Genomic DNA, 15,202 nt, shown 5'->3' with positions numbered 1-15,202 from the left:
TTAATGAAGTATATAACCAAATATATCCTAAAAAGTATATCAGATTGAAACTTACTAACAGAATGCAACAGATAAAAACAGTATTGGAAAATACTTCTACCAAGCCTAACAAACTTCAAAACTATTTACAAACCAGTACCCCATTCACTGGGTGTCCACTTCTCTTTTTAAGATGACGCCTTCATTTGGTTCCCACCACTCACTTGAGGTTTGGGTGCCCCCTATTGGCCATAAAGTCAATGCAGAGTTAACGTGCTCCTTATTTTTCGAGACACAGAAGCATGTTCTGCTATTCAGATAGCTAGCTACGATCTTCTGACTCTATTGACTAGCTAATGTTGAGGTTATATGCAAGCATGAAGCAATCATGTCTCAGCAGCGCCATGAAAGGGAAGGAAATCAAAGTCTTTAACGAAAAAAAATGCCTGTGTTTCTTCACCACAAACAATGAAAGGCCTGATGAGCATGCAGCTATAAAGACAGAAATAGTGGGGGCCCCAGAAATAAAACCCACCCCTGCCTGTAGCCAATAGATGACCAGTTTCAAAGTGTGAGAAAAAAAACTGCACATGGATGTAATAACCTTAATAAAACCCTTGTAATAACATTACTACGCAATGGCTGTATTTTGAATTCCCACTAAACAAAGTGATATTTCAGCAATAATTATGGATGGTGGAATCTTATTTGGAATTTGTATTGGGCAGAACACAGCTATTCAAACCAACATAGCGGTTCATATATAGCCTGCCTCACGTCAGATCTCTGCTTTATTTTTCTGCTGTTTTTTTTGTATCCTAAAACTCCAATAGGAGTGACTTTCACGAGCCCTACTAGTACCTGTGCCATGTTACTTTGGTAAACAGAAATTGTATGCACTTTATACAGACATACAAAGACACCGGTATATTTTGGAGCTTTTATTCCATTAAAACGTCCAGAGGCATTTTATTATTGTTATTAATTTGAGAAGGAAGCTTACTTACCAAGCTTGACTTTAATTACTAAATAGAAACAGGCAACTTTAAGCATAATAAAAATAAGTTTCATAAGGATTTACCTCAGTGTTTTCAGGTACAACTACATTGAATTGAAAAGTGCACCCATTTACAAAGCAATAACCAAGTTTAAAAAAAAGCAAATCTTTACATTTTAACTAAAAAAGTCACATTACCCAAAGGAAACAAAGGTGTGCAAATCAAATGCTACTTGCTTCTGTCTATTTGTGTAGAAGCGCTCTGATAAGCAGTACATTTTCTAACCATACACAATGTTAGATCAAGTCACTAATACATTTAAATGGAAGAAAAACACAAAGTGGACCATGGTGAAGTGGATAGAAACATACCCAACTTATAAACAATATATTTTCCGAAAAAAAAGGCAAAAAAAAAGTTCCTTCAACAGAAATATATTATAACAGTGTTTCTTGCCCCCCCCAGTAAAAACATGGACTGTCTTGGAGTCCCCGAGGACCGGATTGAGAGAAACTGCATTATGAAATAAAATTATAGCAACTCTACTAAGTTGCTTAGTGAAGGGCTTAGCCTCAGGCACCCGGGAACTGCTCTTACGTCAGGATTGCCATAACATGGGTAACACTACACATTTCTCACCCAAAGGGTTGATCTGAGTAATGCTTCTGAGATTGTCGACCTACTTCTGAAACCTTTATGGTTACACCCCACCCCCACTGCAAAGGCAGGCATTTGAAACGCATCACCAACCCCCGAGGGCACCACAATATTATGCTGGCATGCAACACAAATTACCATCTGAAGTTTTGGCAAAGATCTGGTTATTTGCTTTAATATGAATTACACAAAAAAAAACACAAACCAAAACAAAGTTTGAGAAAGTAGAGGGATTAATATTGTCAGTGACTACAATGAAAACAGAATGTAACTGGATATATTGACAGCAAAACTGATCTGCAGAGAAAATACATGCATTACCTGCACCTGTTCAGGGTGAACCAAGAACAATCATTTATCAAAGCAGTCAGGAGATGCTAAAATGGGCTGGATGCAGCTCATTAACTCAGTCCCCACTCACCCCCAACCGACTGAAAGCCAAAACCCAGCAGATGCTCTAAGGTCGAAAACTACACTCCGAATCCATGGCGACAAAATGTGTGACAATGAAAGAGCTACGGTGAAGACAGAAATGACTAGAAACAACATGGTGTACGGATTAAGCATTGCCATGACACATCTTTAACGGTGTTAAAACAGATTGTAGTGTACACTGTTCCCTGCAGCAGGCCAGAAGATGGTCAGTTTACAAGGTTTATTTGAAGCAAAAGATCCAAGAAATTCTAGAAAGGTTTTAAATCTTCATCTGGGGTGGGGGGATGGGGTTCTGTTTGTTGTAGGGTGGTATCAGGCCCAGTCAGACCATCCGTAATATCACAACCACTGTCTGGTTCACACTAAGTTAGAGAGCTTCTCCCAAGACACTAATGTTTTTTTTTTCCAAACTGCAGTTATTATTCACATTAAATGCTATGATGCCATAGTGTTGATACCACAGGAAGGATAACCAGTGATATTCCCATGTCTCATCATCAGAGGCATAAAGTCCAGTGGCTTTCATTCTCATTCTCAGTTGACAATCAAAGAGCTGTGAGCATAGTATGGTTTACAGAAAAGGCAGGCATCCTGGACTGTAAAAAATTAAAGGTTAGCGCAATATTGAGCATAGCATTGCATGTTGTTGAGGCAGACATTACTGCCACTGAGACATTGGAAGCTTAATGTGCTAAAAGGCCCAGAGCACTTGGTGAGAGAGAAGTGACCAGAAGATACTGTCAAGGACAAGGACCAAAAAAAATTCCAAAATTCTTAACGATATCCCGTAGTTTAAAATAAAAAATAAAATGTTATAGCCATAACAACTTCACACGACTTCTACATATAGCAATAGAAGTCATGTGTAGATTTTTAAAAATCCAGTGAAAACAAGACTACAGACGTATATACAACGTTTATAGTGATTAAGTGTTATTTTTTAACATGTGCGTTGGTTCCATGGGGGATTAATAAGAGTGTTGAAAAACTAGTTTTAGGGTCATTACACATGAAATGAAACAAATTGAGGAAACCATATAAAATGTAAAAAGGTGAAAAACTCACAACATATAATTTTGCAGCAGAAAAAACAAGACTCCTGCAGACGAATCCCCAAAGCTTAAAAGCAGTGAAGCAGCATCGTCGCGCTGGAACAGCAGCGGGCAGCGTGGATAAAGCAGAGAACAAAGCATGTGGAGGGCCCTGGGGGAGCCATTTGTATTCTTCAATTTCGTATCCCCACATTAGCCATTAGCAATTACCTGTAACGTGGGGGTGTGATCTCCGGTCAGGTCATGTGGTCTCCGGTCAGGTCATGACCTCCCTTGTTTTGTTTTTCCCACCCTAATTTATTTATGGCATGGAGTGCAGTCGGTGCCTCTCTTTAGTTTCCAGGATGCATTAAGACAGTGTAAATGAAACAAACTACTAAAACAAACTCCCAAACCCCTCTGGTTTATGGCATAGGTGTTCTGTACGTGCTGCCTGAACTCAGAGTCAGAACATTTTAAAAAGAAATCGTAGTTCATCCCTCCTGCTGATAGGACTCATAATGCACTCACGAGCCGCCTGTGGGCGTCCCTCATGGTCCGTGGGTCTGAGCCCTAGAACTTGGGCTGGTAGAGTGACACGCGTCCGCTGAGGCAACCTGAAGCCAGCTGGCAATGCGTGGGGGAGAATTTGGTGGTGAGCACCACGTCGCTATGGGAGTAGATGGAGCGCACCTCCAGCAGCCGGCTGGTCTCGGCCGGCAGGCAGTCAGCCAGCTCGCCGCAGCTGCCGTCGAAGGCCAGCAGACGCACGCCGTATCCGTAGGGCGAGCAGATGAGGCGGCCATCCGGGCTGAAGCACAGCTCCTTGATGTAGCCTCGGCCCACATTGGCTTCCTCGATGTAGTGGGTGAGTCGCAGCGAACAGCGAGGGGACACGGGCGGCCGCGACGGCGCCCCCTCCTGGAACTCGTACACGCATGTCCACTGCAGAAAGGTCAGGCAAGGGGAGGTTAGCTGGCAGTAATTTGTGGTGTTTTATATTTCGGAAGTTGTCACTAGAACAAACCGCAATGTTTGTGTCAGTACTGAAGTTTTTATAAAACTTACAAGGCCATATTAAGTTGGTGCGAGTGTGGTCAGGCACTTTGTAAGGTAAATTAGGCGTACAGGGTGACGTCAGAGAATGTGTCCAAGTATAGGGGAAAGAAGAAAAAGGAAAACAGACAGTACAACTGAAGCAGTATGAATGATGCGATTGTGAAATACTGGTGTCAGATTGACCAAACCTCATCCCAGCAAAGATGGTCTGTTAACTAAAATCTTACAAAGTCATATCATTCATATCTGAAAACATCAAATAGGTTTGACATTCACTGCCAGCACAACACAGAAAATTCAACTCTTCTAAAAAATAGACGTCTGATCCTGCAACCAATGTAAAAACTGACGGATGAGTTAAGAAACAGCCCAGCTGATTGCAAGAATCAAGCCATTTAAAATGGGGGGGGGGAGAAAACAGACACTAATTCTGAGACACGTTCATTGTACATGATCGTTTACAAACAAATACAGTAAATGTTACACCTATACCCCATTTCCACCAATGTGATACAGGGCTTTTGCCCAGTTTGGAACTGGTTGTGTGTGTTTCCACAGCAAAAAAAAAAAACTGCCCCAAGGCCAGAAGAAATGGCTCCATCTCAGCGCTACAAAAAAGCTGGTTTCAAAACTTGGAACCATAACATCAGTGGAAACAAAACTGGCTATCGTGCCCTTCTGATTAACTACAGAATCTGCATAACAAAAAATAATTGTACTAATTCCCATACTAACATTAATATTAACAGCATATAAAGCATTCTTCTGGTTAATGCTAATTAGGTTACATGTATGTCAAATCAATGGTTAAAAAAAAAATAATCAAAAATGTTAAATTACTCGCCATCTTGAAATATTTCACCATGAATTATTAATGCTGCTTGTATGATATTGTAGTAGGGCCAGTGTAGGTCAAAAATAATAAAATACTGATCTACGGGAGGCAGCTAATATTCTGACAAACTCAGAATTTCTGAGATAAAAGTTGAAATAAACTTTCGAGATTAAAGTAGGAAGTGCTGAGGTACAAGCTGAATTCTATGGATGGCTTCTCCTAGCAGAGCAGTTACCAAAGTGTAGGGTTGTGAGATGATTTGCAAAGTAAGGCTATAAAAAAAGCGTGAAAAAAAATCTCTTTCCTCCCCATCTTAACCTTAAGTGAAACCAGTCGACTGTGCAGTCCTGGTCGGCCAAATCCACCGTCGACTCGGTACCTTGCACTATAATAAAGGCTGGAGACCGTCAATGTAAACCTAGCAGGGGTGGTGTGTCTCTGGACCTGTTATTTTGGGGTCAAGGGCTGAAAAGTTTGAGAATTCATGTCCTAGCAGGCGTGAGCTTTCATGCCATGTGGAATGAAGCCAGACAGCAGCTGAATATGAGGCATCTGCATGGTGTTGACATGCAAGATGTTCCACCTCCTATGGATCTCTCAGGTTCTTCTCAGCTGACAGGTTCTTACTGTTTTACTTGCGACTTTAATCTCAAAATATTTGATCATTTGCTTCATTGACCCTAATACTCTTCCATATATGACAATGTAGTGCTGATGCACCAAAAGACAAAGTGTTTTATTATGTGAATCCTATACTAAACTATAACTTCACAAGATTGCATTCTTCAGTGTCACAGATGGCTGGGTGCTCTAATAATATCTTCCCTCTAAAATAACATGTAGCTTAAATTACTTTATTTTCAAACTATCGTGATATTTTTGTCATAAAATTCTGTTTTTTTCCCTTGTAATTATCCTACGATTATTCCTGTGATATTATGACTCCTCAGATTTTTTCCCCCTCAGCGTGGCCCTAAGACTCCATCATATTAAAAAAAGCAAAAACAATAAAAGCAAAGCATTACACCTCTGTACTTCACTCTCGCTTCTGCCTATGTAACATTTCAGTTCCATTCTTTTTTGAGACCAGTGGAAACACGAGCCGCACTGGTGAAAACTGGTGCCTTCATTCTGAAAAGCTACGATGCTAATTTGAATATATCTGAATAAAGAGTGGTGTCAATTTCTAAAACTGGGGACAATTAGACACATCAGTATTCATCTAATACATCCTATTACCCCATTCTCAGCAACACAATTCCCGGCCAAGTTAGAGCACAGCTACTTAATACAGGGGCCAACCAGATTACCCGTATCCAAATCTACCCTCATGTGACTTCTGCAATGCGACGTGAAACTGAAAAATGCCAAGACAGGAAAATGACTCCATAACAGTTTGTCACCCTTGAGAGCACGGGCATCACCTACCTCCTGATCATCCATGTTGCTGGAGCAGCGGAGCAGTGTGGCCCAGCCCTTGGGGTGCAGCTGCAAGGAGGTGATGCAGTTTCCTCTGTCCCGCTCTCCGGGGATCTCTGGGGTCAGGACCTCCAAGCTGTTCCTCGGCGATGCACCTAAGGGAGACGGGCACCATGAAGACCACCCACGTCAGCTGCGGTTCATCAAAACCAGCATCGTGCACCATTTAATAGCCCATTGTACTCAAAGAAAATGAAAAATGACATTTAGTAGCTGTGCTCCTGCAAGAAACTAAAACACCTTCTGGTACCATACTGGTAATACAGGTACCATCCAAGACAAAACAACATTAGGCAGTGAAGTTTGCTGAGAGGGGAGATGCCGGTGGTGAAATTTACCTATTGCACGACATGGACTGGGAGTGCTTCATGGTTCCAGAGGCCCCAGCTTACTTTATACAAAGCTGGAGTAAGGCTTAAGAACTGTGGATTCTTATAAAATAGTCATATTAGTTCTGGCCTCTGACTAGCTTATAAACACTTTAATTAAGGCCTACTATAAACCTCTCCTAGCACAGTATATGATGAAACCACAAAACCAGACTGTTCCTCCACCACAGAACTATTTTGAAAGCACTCTGTGCAGCTCCGTGAAGCTACACCACCAGGTGTCTGTGGTGAAACCCCACCTGTAAACAAAACCAGCTGTGGTCCACCGTGAAACCAGGCATTTTTCACATCCGTTACATAAATCATAGTCACACTTCTCATTTTCATTTCTGACACATATTTTGAAACAAAGGAGACCACCATAATGCTGACAATGGCAAATGTTAATTCAAAATGTATTTTTTTTTTTCCCTTACTAATTCCTAATAATTCACATGTTAAAATAGAACAAAATGTCAATGTTTGGCCCATTATTTTTCTCCAAAATTGGAATTAAGTCAATTCCAACCATCCATCCTAGAAAAAAAACCTTATCAGTAGAGCTTCATATAGGCCATAAGACAGGAGACACCCTGGACAGGAAGAACGCCCATTACAGGACACAAACTCACACTATCGGCTATTTAGAGACACCACCTAGGCATAAAGACTAAAGGGGTAAACTGGGGAACAACTGTCACACAGCAACTCCAGTTACCCAGGTGTGGGGATCAAAGGCCCAGCCCTGGAGACATGAGGCTATGCTACCCAGTGCATCACCTTGCCACCCACTACCCCTCATCACAATCTATAAAGCTCTATAGTCAGTGTGGAGTCTTGGTGTATTACAGACGCAAAGCTGTTCTACATGACTCAGAAAAGATTTAAGCCCATCTTCATGGCAATTTCCAGTCCTTAAGAACAAGACACAAGAAGCCAGGAATTCCCCCACCTTCTCTCTGAGAGGCCTGAGGGTGGCTCTTGCTGGAGTCATTCCCTTGGCGAAGGCTTCCTGATGACCTGGAGCCGGATGTGGCGCCATCTAGAGTGTAGGGGGAGAAAAACTATTTCCCGTCACGGGTGAGACTTGGGAAATTGAGCAAAAAATGTCTTTAAAATGCTCAGAAATATAATCTTTCAGGGAGGAAATCCAAAGAATGATCACTACTTAGGCAGGTATTGCTCAAGACTCCCCATATCAGCTGGAATATTACACAAGTATCTGTCACAACCACATATCGCCATCATAATAAGGAAGTATTTTAAATATAAAAACGGGAAGCTTGTATGGAGACCCAAAACTTCCTTTTCCTGAAATCGTACAAACACTGAAATTGTTTAATTTCAACAGTCTGAAGAAACAGATCCTTGCATAATTAACATGGTAAAAATGCCCCAACAAAACATAAATGCAGCGATAAGGGAGAGAAAAAAGAAAAGTAACCAAGATTTTAAATAAGAACCTGGTTTGCTGCAAAATAAAGCATTAATAAAGCATAAAGATTGAGATGCTACGTCTCAAAAGTGACGCACAAACACTGCGATAAATCTCAAAGGCATTTGTCTACACTTAATGTTAACAATGCAAGCCATACAATCTCCATACTATAATGGTTACAAATAGAAATGTAAGCAAACACAGGATTAAAACATTTATAGTGAAACTGTATCCAGCTTAAAACATCCCATACATATTAACTACTTGTACGGCCACCAATGACAAAATGCTGACCTCGAAAAACTTTTTGATGACATAACACAAATACCATTCATATCTGCATGTCATAAAATGTATTGTTAGATGATCTGAAAGAGGTAACTCTGTTTCTCGCCTTGAAGAAAGGGAGTTTGAAAGGTTGGGCAAGTCCAACCAAAGTACAACATTGCAAGTTAATGTTAGTAGTTATGGTTTTTACAGTTCTAACCCACTCTTTAGCTGTCCTCAATACAATCTCAATTACAGTTTGTATAAATCTCATGCAATTTATTAATATGCCTGATATGTTAAATGCATGTACCTCTCCAGAGGTCTGCTCCTCTCTGTTGTGTCAGAGGTCAGCCTCGGTCTTTAGGGTTTAAGCTACTGGCCAGTTGATTTCACACAGGATTCTTCACTAAAGTTCCACAGATACTGAACGACAATTGCCAATTTTTCTATAAATGCCTTCGAAAAGACATCTAAATGTCTCCAGGGCAGCCAAAAGAAGTACTTTGCAAAGATATATTTGCACAAGCAGTGTTCCCCCCAAGTTCAAACAAACATTTGGATGAAAATTTCTCATTAATCAAAGTCATCTGACTGTACATCAAACTGTACACCACATAAATAGACCATATCAAAGTGAGATTTGCCATGTGGAGCCACTGATTAAAAATGTTATTTTATACACACACAGAACCAGTGAAAAGTTTGGACACAGCAAGCCGGCAAAAAGGAACAAAGGAGACCGACAGAATGTTGCATCACATGAGCTGGTCACCTGGTCACCTAAAGCCAGCAGAAATGGTAGTGGAGGAGCTTGTGAGAGCAGAGTGTGAAAGAGAAGCGGGCAGTGAGAGGTCAGCATGTGCAGTGAGAGCTCAGTATGTGCAGTGAGAGCTCAGTATGTGCAGTGAGAGCTCAGTATGTGCAGTGAGAGCTCAGTATGTGCAGTGAGAGGTCAGCATGTGCAGTGAGAGCTCAGCATATATGTGGGAGCTCCTGCAGGACAGCTGGAAAAGCATCCCAGGAGGCCACCTCATGGAACTGAGGTAGAGGAGACAGTAGGGTCAGCCAGTGCCTGGAGCGATTGGGGTTAAGGGCCTTGGTCAGGGGCCCAGTGGTGGGATCATGCCAGCAAACTTCTTGTCCCAGCCCACAGAGCTGTCCCCACCCTCAACACTTTTTAAATACTTTTCTGGGTCAGTGCATAATCCCCATATACGTTTTTGATGTCTTCAAAATTATTCTAAAATTTAGAAAAATAGTTAGAGTAAACCTTTCTATGGGTAGGTGTGTCCATTTCACTGTATATTTGCACACACACACACACACACACAGATTTTTTTTTTTACTAATAAGCAATGAGTTTGTATTTTAACATATTTAGTGAGTAAATTTTAAGGTCATGTTCTGAAGTCAGCCTGCTAGTAATTTTTCTCTCTTCCTTCTTGTTTTTCATTCCCACAAATACAATGCAGAAAACACCCAGCATCCCTATACTAATGTTGCTTGGCCCCTATCAAAAAGATCCATATATGAATCAAATTAATAAAAAGTACGACCATATATAGCAAATATTTTACACTTTACATTTGCCAAAAGAGGTGTTACCAAGGAATAGCTTACAGTGACCTAAAATTTTCCCCGTATCATATTCGTGATTTACTTATGTCCTTTTTAAACAAACAAAAATATAAATAACTAATTTGCCAAATACTTTACATTTATACAAAGCAGCAGTCGAAGTTCTGCATGCTAAAAGTTATTTAAACATACTTTGAATGGGACGACCAAAGTTTTCACATATAACTGCAGCCAACAGGCTAACTGCTGATATTACAGCAATATGCGAGTTTGACACCCCTACACTGCGCAAAACTGACTAATTATCGGGCTGCCAATTATCCCAGCTGGCCTCAAAATTAAAATTTAACTAAAGAAGTTAGACTATTTTTTAAGAGAAAAGAGGATGAACAGACATAAACAGAGCATCACCTCCAGGAGGCGCTAGCGGGTTGGACAGCCGTTCTCACCAGAGCTGAGTGGGGGCCGCCGGGTGCGGAGGATGCGGTAGCTGCCCACTTCCAGCGACTGCGTCAGGTCCAGATCATGCAGGATAAGCAGGTAGCCTGAGGAAGTGGAGATGAGCATCTTGGAGCAGTCCGGCGTCAAGCGCATCCTCATCAGGTAGCGTGTGTGGAAGAACTTCTTATGGGGGCAGCCGTCCTCCGTAAATCTGGGGGGGGGGACAGAGAGCCGAGACACCGGGGAAGATTCATGACTTAGCATGCAAGACCATGCTAGATCTTTTTATTGAAATAACTGAAATGAAACTAGACACATTCTGTGACCTGAGATGTTCTTTGATTGATGAAGATCTCCAAACGCACCCATGTCTGAAAGATCTCCAAAGGCACCCATGTCTGAAAGATCTCCAAAGGCACCCATGTCTGAAAGATCTCCAAAGGCACCCATGTCTGAAAGATCTCCAAAGGCACCCCTGTCTGAAAGATCTCCAAAGGCACCCCTGTCTGAAAGATCTCCAAAGGCACCCATGTCTGAAAGATCTCCAAAGGCACCCATGTCTGAAAGATCTCCAAAGGCACCCATGTCTGAAAGATCTCCAAAGGCACCCATGTCTGAAAGATCTCCAAAGGCACCCATGTCTGAAAGATCTCCAAAGGCACCCATGTCTGAAAGATCTCCAAAGGCACCCATGTCTGAAAGATCTCCAAAGGCACCCATGTCTGAAAGATCTCCAAAGGCACCCATGTCTGAAAGATCTCCAAAGGCACCCATGTCTGAAAGATCTCCAAAGGCACCCATGTCTGAAAGATCTCCAAAGGCACCCATGTCTGAAAGATCTCCAAAGGCACCCATGTCTGAAAGATCTCCAAAGGCACCCCTGTCTGAAAGATCTCCAAAGGCACCCATGTCTGAAAGATCTCCAAAGGCACCCATGTCTGAAAGATCTCCAAAGGCACCCATGTCTGAAAGATCTCCAAAGGCACCCATGTCTGAAAGATCTCCAAAGGCACCCATGTCTGAAAGATCTCCAAAGGCACCCCTGTCTGAAAGATCTCCAAAGGCACCCATGTCTGAAAGATCTCCAAAGGCACCCATGTCTGAAAGATCTCCAAAGGCACCCATGTCTGAAAGATCTCCAAAGGCACCCATGTCTGAAAGATCTCCAAAGGCACCCATGTCTGAAAGATCTCCAAAGGCACCCATGTCTGAAAGATCTCCAAAGGCACCCATGTCTGAAAGATCTCCAAAGGCACCCATGTCTGAAAGATCTCCAAAGGCACCCATGTTTGAAGACGCTAATGTTTTTGTTTTGTGTTGAAGGCTAAAAATAAGTTAGCAAGAGTGTGGACATTTAAATAAATGGACTGGATCACCACTCATGACGATCAAACACGGTGCTGAGGTCACAAACTGGATACAAGATGGATAACCTCAGCAGCATTTTCATTATTAAAGAAGAACGCATTAATAGCTGGGGGACTGGAGGAGCAGCCCCATACGCACCTGTTAGTGTCCCAGGTGATGACGTTGCCGTCGAAGCCAGAGGTGACCAGGAGGCGTGTGTTGGTGTCGTACTCTATGTTCTTCACCCAGCTGGCGTGGCCATGCAGGGAGCACACCTTGCTGTTCAGCTTCCGCAGATCCCATAATGCAATGGTGGTGTCGTCAGAACAGGTGGCAAACAGCCTGTTGTCAAGAAACCTGGCATGCAGAGGCGTTAATGACATGAGGAGGAGGAAATAAGCTACTTCACTCCATCCATCCATCCATCTTCTATACCTGCTTGTCCTATGCAGTCATGAGCATCTGGAGCTTACTTGTAAATATTGTTTACTTTGAAGTCTATTACAGTTATTTTTATATATTGTTTACCTCCTCTCTCTGTAGCTATTGACTCTGCAGACAGTTGGCGACTTCTGCACACTGTGCCACAGCATGCGTTGTCCCAGCTCTGATTTTTACACGGCCTACCACTTCACTGCGCTGATAATTACCCATTCTTTTGCAAATATTTGTAGAAGCAGTCTGCATGTCTATGTGCTTGACTTTATACACCTGTGGCTATGGACGTGATTGTAACACCTGAATTCGATGATTTGGAGGGGTGTCACACACACACACACACACACACACAATATAAAGATATAAACATTTTCTTTATTTAAGCAGATGCTTCCATCCAAAGTGAAAGCGTTTCTTGAGAAAACAGGTCAGACAATCACAGGCTTTTAAAGGCGAGCTGTTCCTTTCTCAGAGGCCCAATGATGAACTCACTCTGTCAACCATGGGATTTGAACCAATGAACTTCCCATCACAGGGTAACACCCGAACACATTGAGCCACATGCTGCCCAATAAATAAATAGATATATTCTTTACTTCATATTATTTGTGAATGCAACGTAATCTCGTAAAACAATGAAAATAACTTTTGCATCTTGCAAACCTTAAGAGACTAAACTGGAATGGAGACGCTGCATGTTTATGAGCCATGTTTGTCATTTCAGAGATCAGGTGGCTAAACCATATGCTGCAGAGTCAGTCGGCTCTGCTCAGAAAGCTGCTTACCCAGAAAATGCAGACGAGCTACAGTTCAAACTACTGTTTGGCACCTGTCTGTAGTGCCACCTGACTGCTACCAGGTGACGTGTAACTATGGGGCATAACTGTCACCAATCAATGTGAGGAATTGGGGGGTTTACACTAATGAAAACAGGAGCCTGCAAACCACCACCTAAAAATGCACACATACAAAAACCGCCCCTCAGAGCAGTCAGCAGAAAAATCCATCTTAGCACAGAGAGGAATACCTCCCCACTTTACAAAACACATTAACCGTATTCATCCGACACCTGACTGACAAATAAACTGGAGCCAGTTAAACAGCTAACAGGACATGGAATAACAATCAGCTGTATCCTAATTAACTGCTTATGTTTAGTCATTCTAAATATTACCGTTAACCAAAAGCCTTAAGTGCTTATTGTTACACTAAAAAAACAAAGAAAAATGGAAGCCAAGCTGAGGTTTGATGAGGCTGTGGCTAACAGGCCAAGGTGAAGTCTAGTGGCGCTCACACTGACCTAATGTTGTTGACACAGTCTTCGTGGGCCTCCACCAGCGTCTTGATGTGCCTGGAGGACACCGGGTCGAAGAGAAGAACCTCCGTTTGCTCGCAGGCGACCGTCAACACGGATCTGACCGTAGGGGACAAAGACAGGCGGGCGAGGGGGGGGGGGTCACCGTTTCGGATGAGGCAAGCAGTACCCAATGGACAATAATTGGATCCACGTTTAAAGTGAACGAGTATTTTATGAACTGGAATTTCAGAGTAGGAGTGCATGCATACAGCAGTAGTCTACATTCATGACTGCAAACAAGGCAGCTGCAGCATGTGCATTGCTGGGATACCCTGGACCGCAGTGAATGGGGCACATGCAGACGGCAGCCGCTCTTACCCATCGGGCGAGTACTCCAAATTAAACACGGCCCCGTGTGTCTGGGTGCTCAGGTTAACGGAGTCCGTGGCTGGGCTCATCGAGCAGTACAAGCTGGTCATGGTCCTGAAGTTATCCCGAGCGGGGTCTACATGAAGTCCTCTCCCCAGCGTCCTCTTCCGTAGCCACTGGAAAACGCTGCACCCGATGCCGCTCCCCGATCCCCCGACGAGCTGCGCATCGTAAGCCTTTGCCGTGGAACTAAAGGCGGTGCGGCTATCGGGCGCCCCGTGTCTGCGTCGCGGAGCTGGTAATGGCTCCCGCTGATCGTCCCCGTCCCCGTCGCGGCCCTCCTCGGACTCCCCGCCGCTCGGCCCGTCCACCTGAGCCTCGTCGGCGTCTTCGCCGTCGCTCTGGCGGTCCGAGCTCATGGTGGCGACCCGCCCGCCGCTGCGCTCCGGCCCTGGGCTGCTCTCGATCGCAGTTGCCTTGTGCCGTTCGCCCCCCGCAGGCCCATCGGCGTCCTAGTGCGGATGAGCGGCGGTCGGACCTCGGTTCGCTCGCATTGTGCGGTAGCCACACGCAAGCCGGCGCTGGAAGAAAAGATGCACAAACTCCGGTTACAAAGTGACGAGTTTCCGCTTCCCTTTCGCCGTGCAGCTGTCAAAACAGTCCCGGCGTGCAGGCGGCCACCTTGACGACCAGAACCGCCTACATCCACTCGGAAATTTGTAACAGAAATTTAAATTTAAACTGCAGTAGTACTGTAATTGAAATAATGCCTTGATTAAAGGCGGCGATTCGGTTTGGTGCCGTAATCTTTTAAACCAACAACAACTGTTATATTTCCAAAGTTTTCTGAAGTTTAAAGAAAATATAACTATGACTTTGTTTCGGTAAGGTAATATATGGTTCTGTCCGTAATATAAAGTAAAATGAAATAAAGTTTAATCAAAACTAAAATTAAAATCTCGACATATGTTGTATGCGGTATATAATTAATAGTTATTAGTATTAACGAAAGAGTAATACAATATTTGATATTAACTGTGATAATGATGTAATGACTGTAGATCACGATCGAGAGATCTAGTTGCAGAACTAAAACTAGTGTGCTGTATTCTGTAATTACAATCGTGATGCTTCTGCCTGAACGTCGACACACGGAACACCTATATTAACACGGCTGTTCTTC

At 43.1% G+C, this 15,202-nt stretch overlaps 2 protein-coding genes across 4 annotated transcripts in view; one reads left to right on the top strand and one right to left on the bottom strand.

Moving 5' to 3' along the window:
* Positions 1-907: 907 nt before the first annotated feature.
* Positions 908-15,113, bottom strand: wdr32 (WD repeat domain 32). Of its 3 annotated transcripts, XM_023791142.2 has the most exons (8): positions 15,056-15,113; positions 14,029-14,600; positions 13,654-13,767; positions 12,075-12,272; positions 10,577-10,779; positions 7,794-7,883; positions 6,423-6,568; positions 908-4,045 (listed from the first exon to the last, which is right to left on the bottom strand). In XM_023791142.2, exons 2-8 carry the CDS (start codon positions 14,436-14,438, stop codon positions 3,674-3,676), a joined length of 1,533 nt encoding a protein of 510 aa, XP_023646910.1. In that variant the 5' UTR covers positions 14,439-14,600; positions 15,056-15,113; the 3' UTR covers positions 908-3,673. The 3 variants fall into 3 exon arrangements, with proteins under 3 accessions (XP_023646910.1, XP_072563713.1, XP_072563714.1); XM_072707612.1 differs by lacking the exon at positions 15,056-15,113 and having other exon boundaries at positions 14,029-14,760; XM_072707613.1 differs by lacking the exons at positions 7,794-7,883; positions 15,056-15,113 and having other exon boundaries at positions 14,029-14,676.
* Positions 14,765-15,202, top strand: part of gsr (glutathione reductase) — a 14,637-nt gene continuing 14,199 nt past the window's right edge. Inside the window, exon 1 of the mRNA XM_072707614.1 lies at positions 14,765-14,903. Within this exon, the coding sequence (XP_072563715.1) occupies positions 14,890-14,903 (14 nt within the window). The 5' untranslated portion in view covers positions 14,765-14,889. The remainder of the gene's footprint in view (positions 14,904-15,202) is intronic.

This window comes from Paramormyrops kingsleyae, chromosome 25 (assembly GCF_048594095.1).
Source record: "Paramormyrops kingsleyae isolate MSU_618 chromosome 25, PKINGS_0.4, whole genome shotgun sequence".
Taxonomy (NCBI): domain Eukaryota; kingdom Metazoa; phylum Chordata; class Actinopteri; order Osteoglossiformes; family Mormyridae; genus Paramormyrops; species Paramormyrops kingsleyae.
The sequence above is the reverse complement of the archived record's forward strand: the minus strand, read 5'-3'. Positions and strand labels throughout refer to the sequence as shown.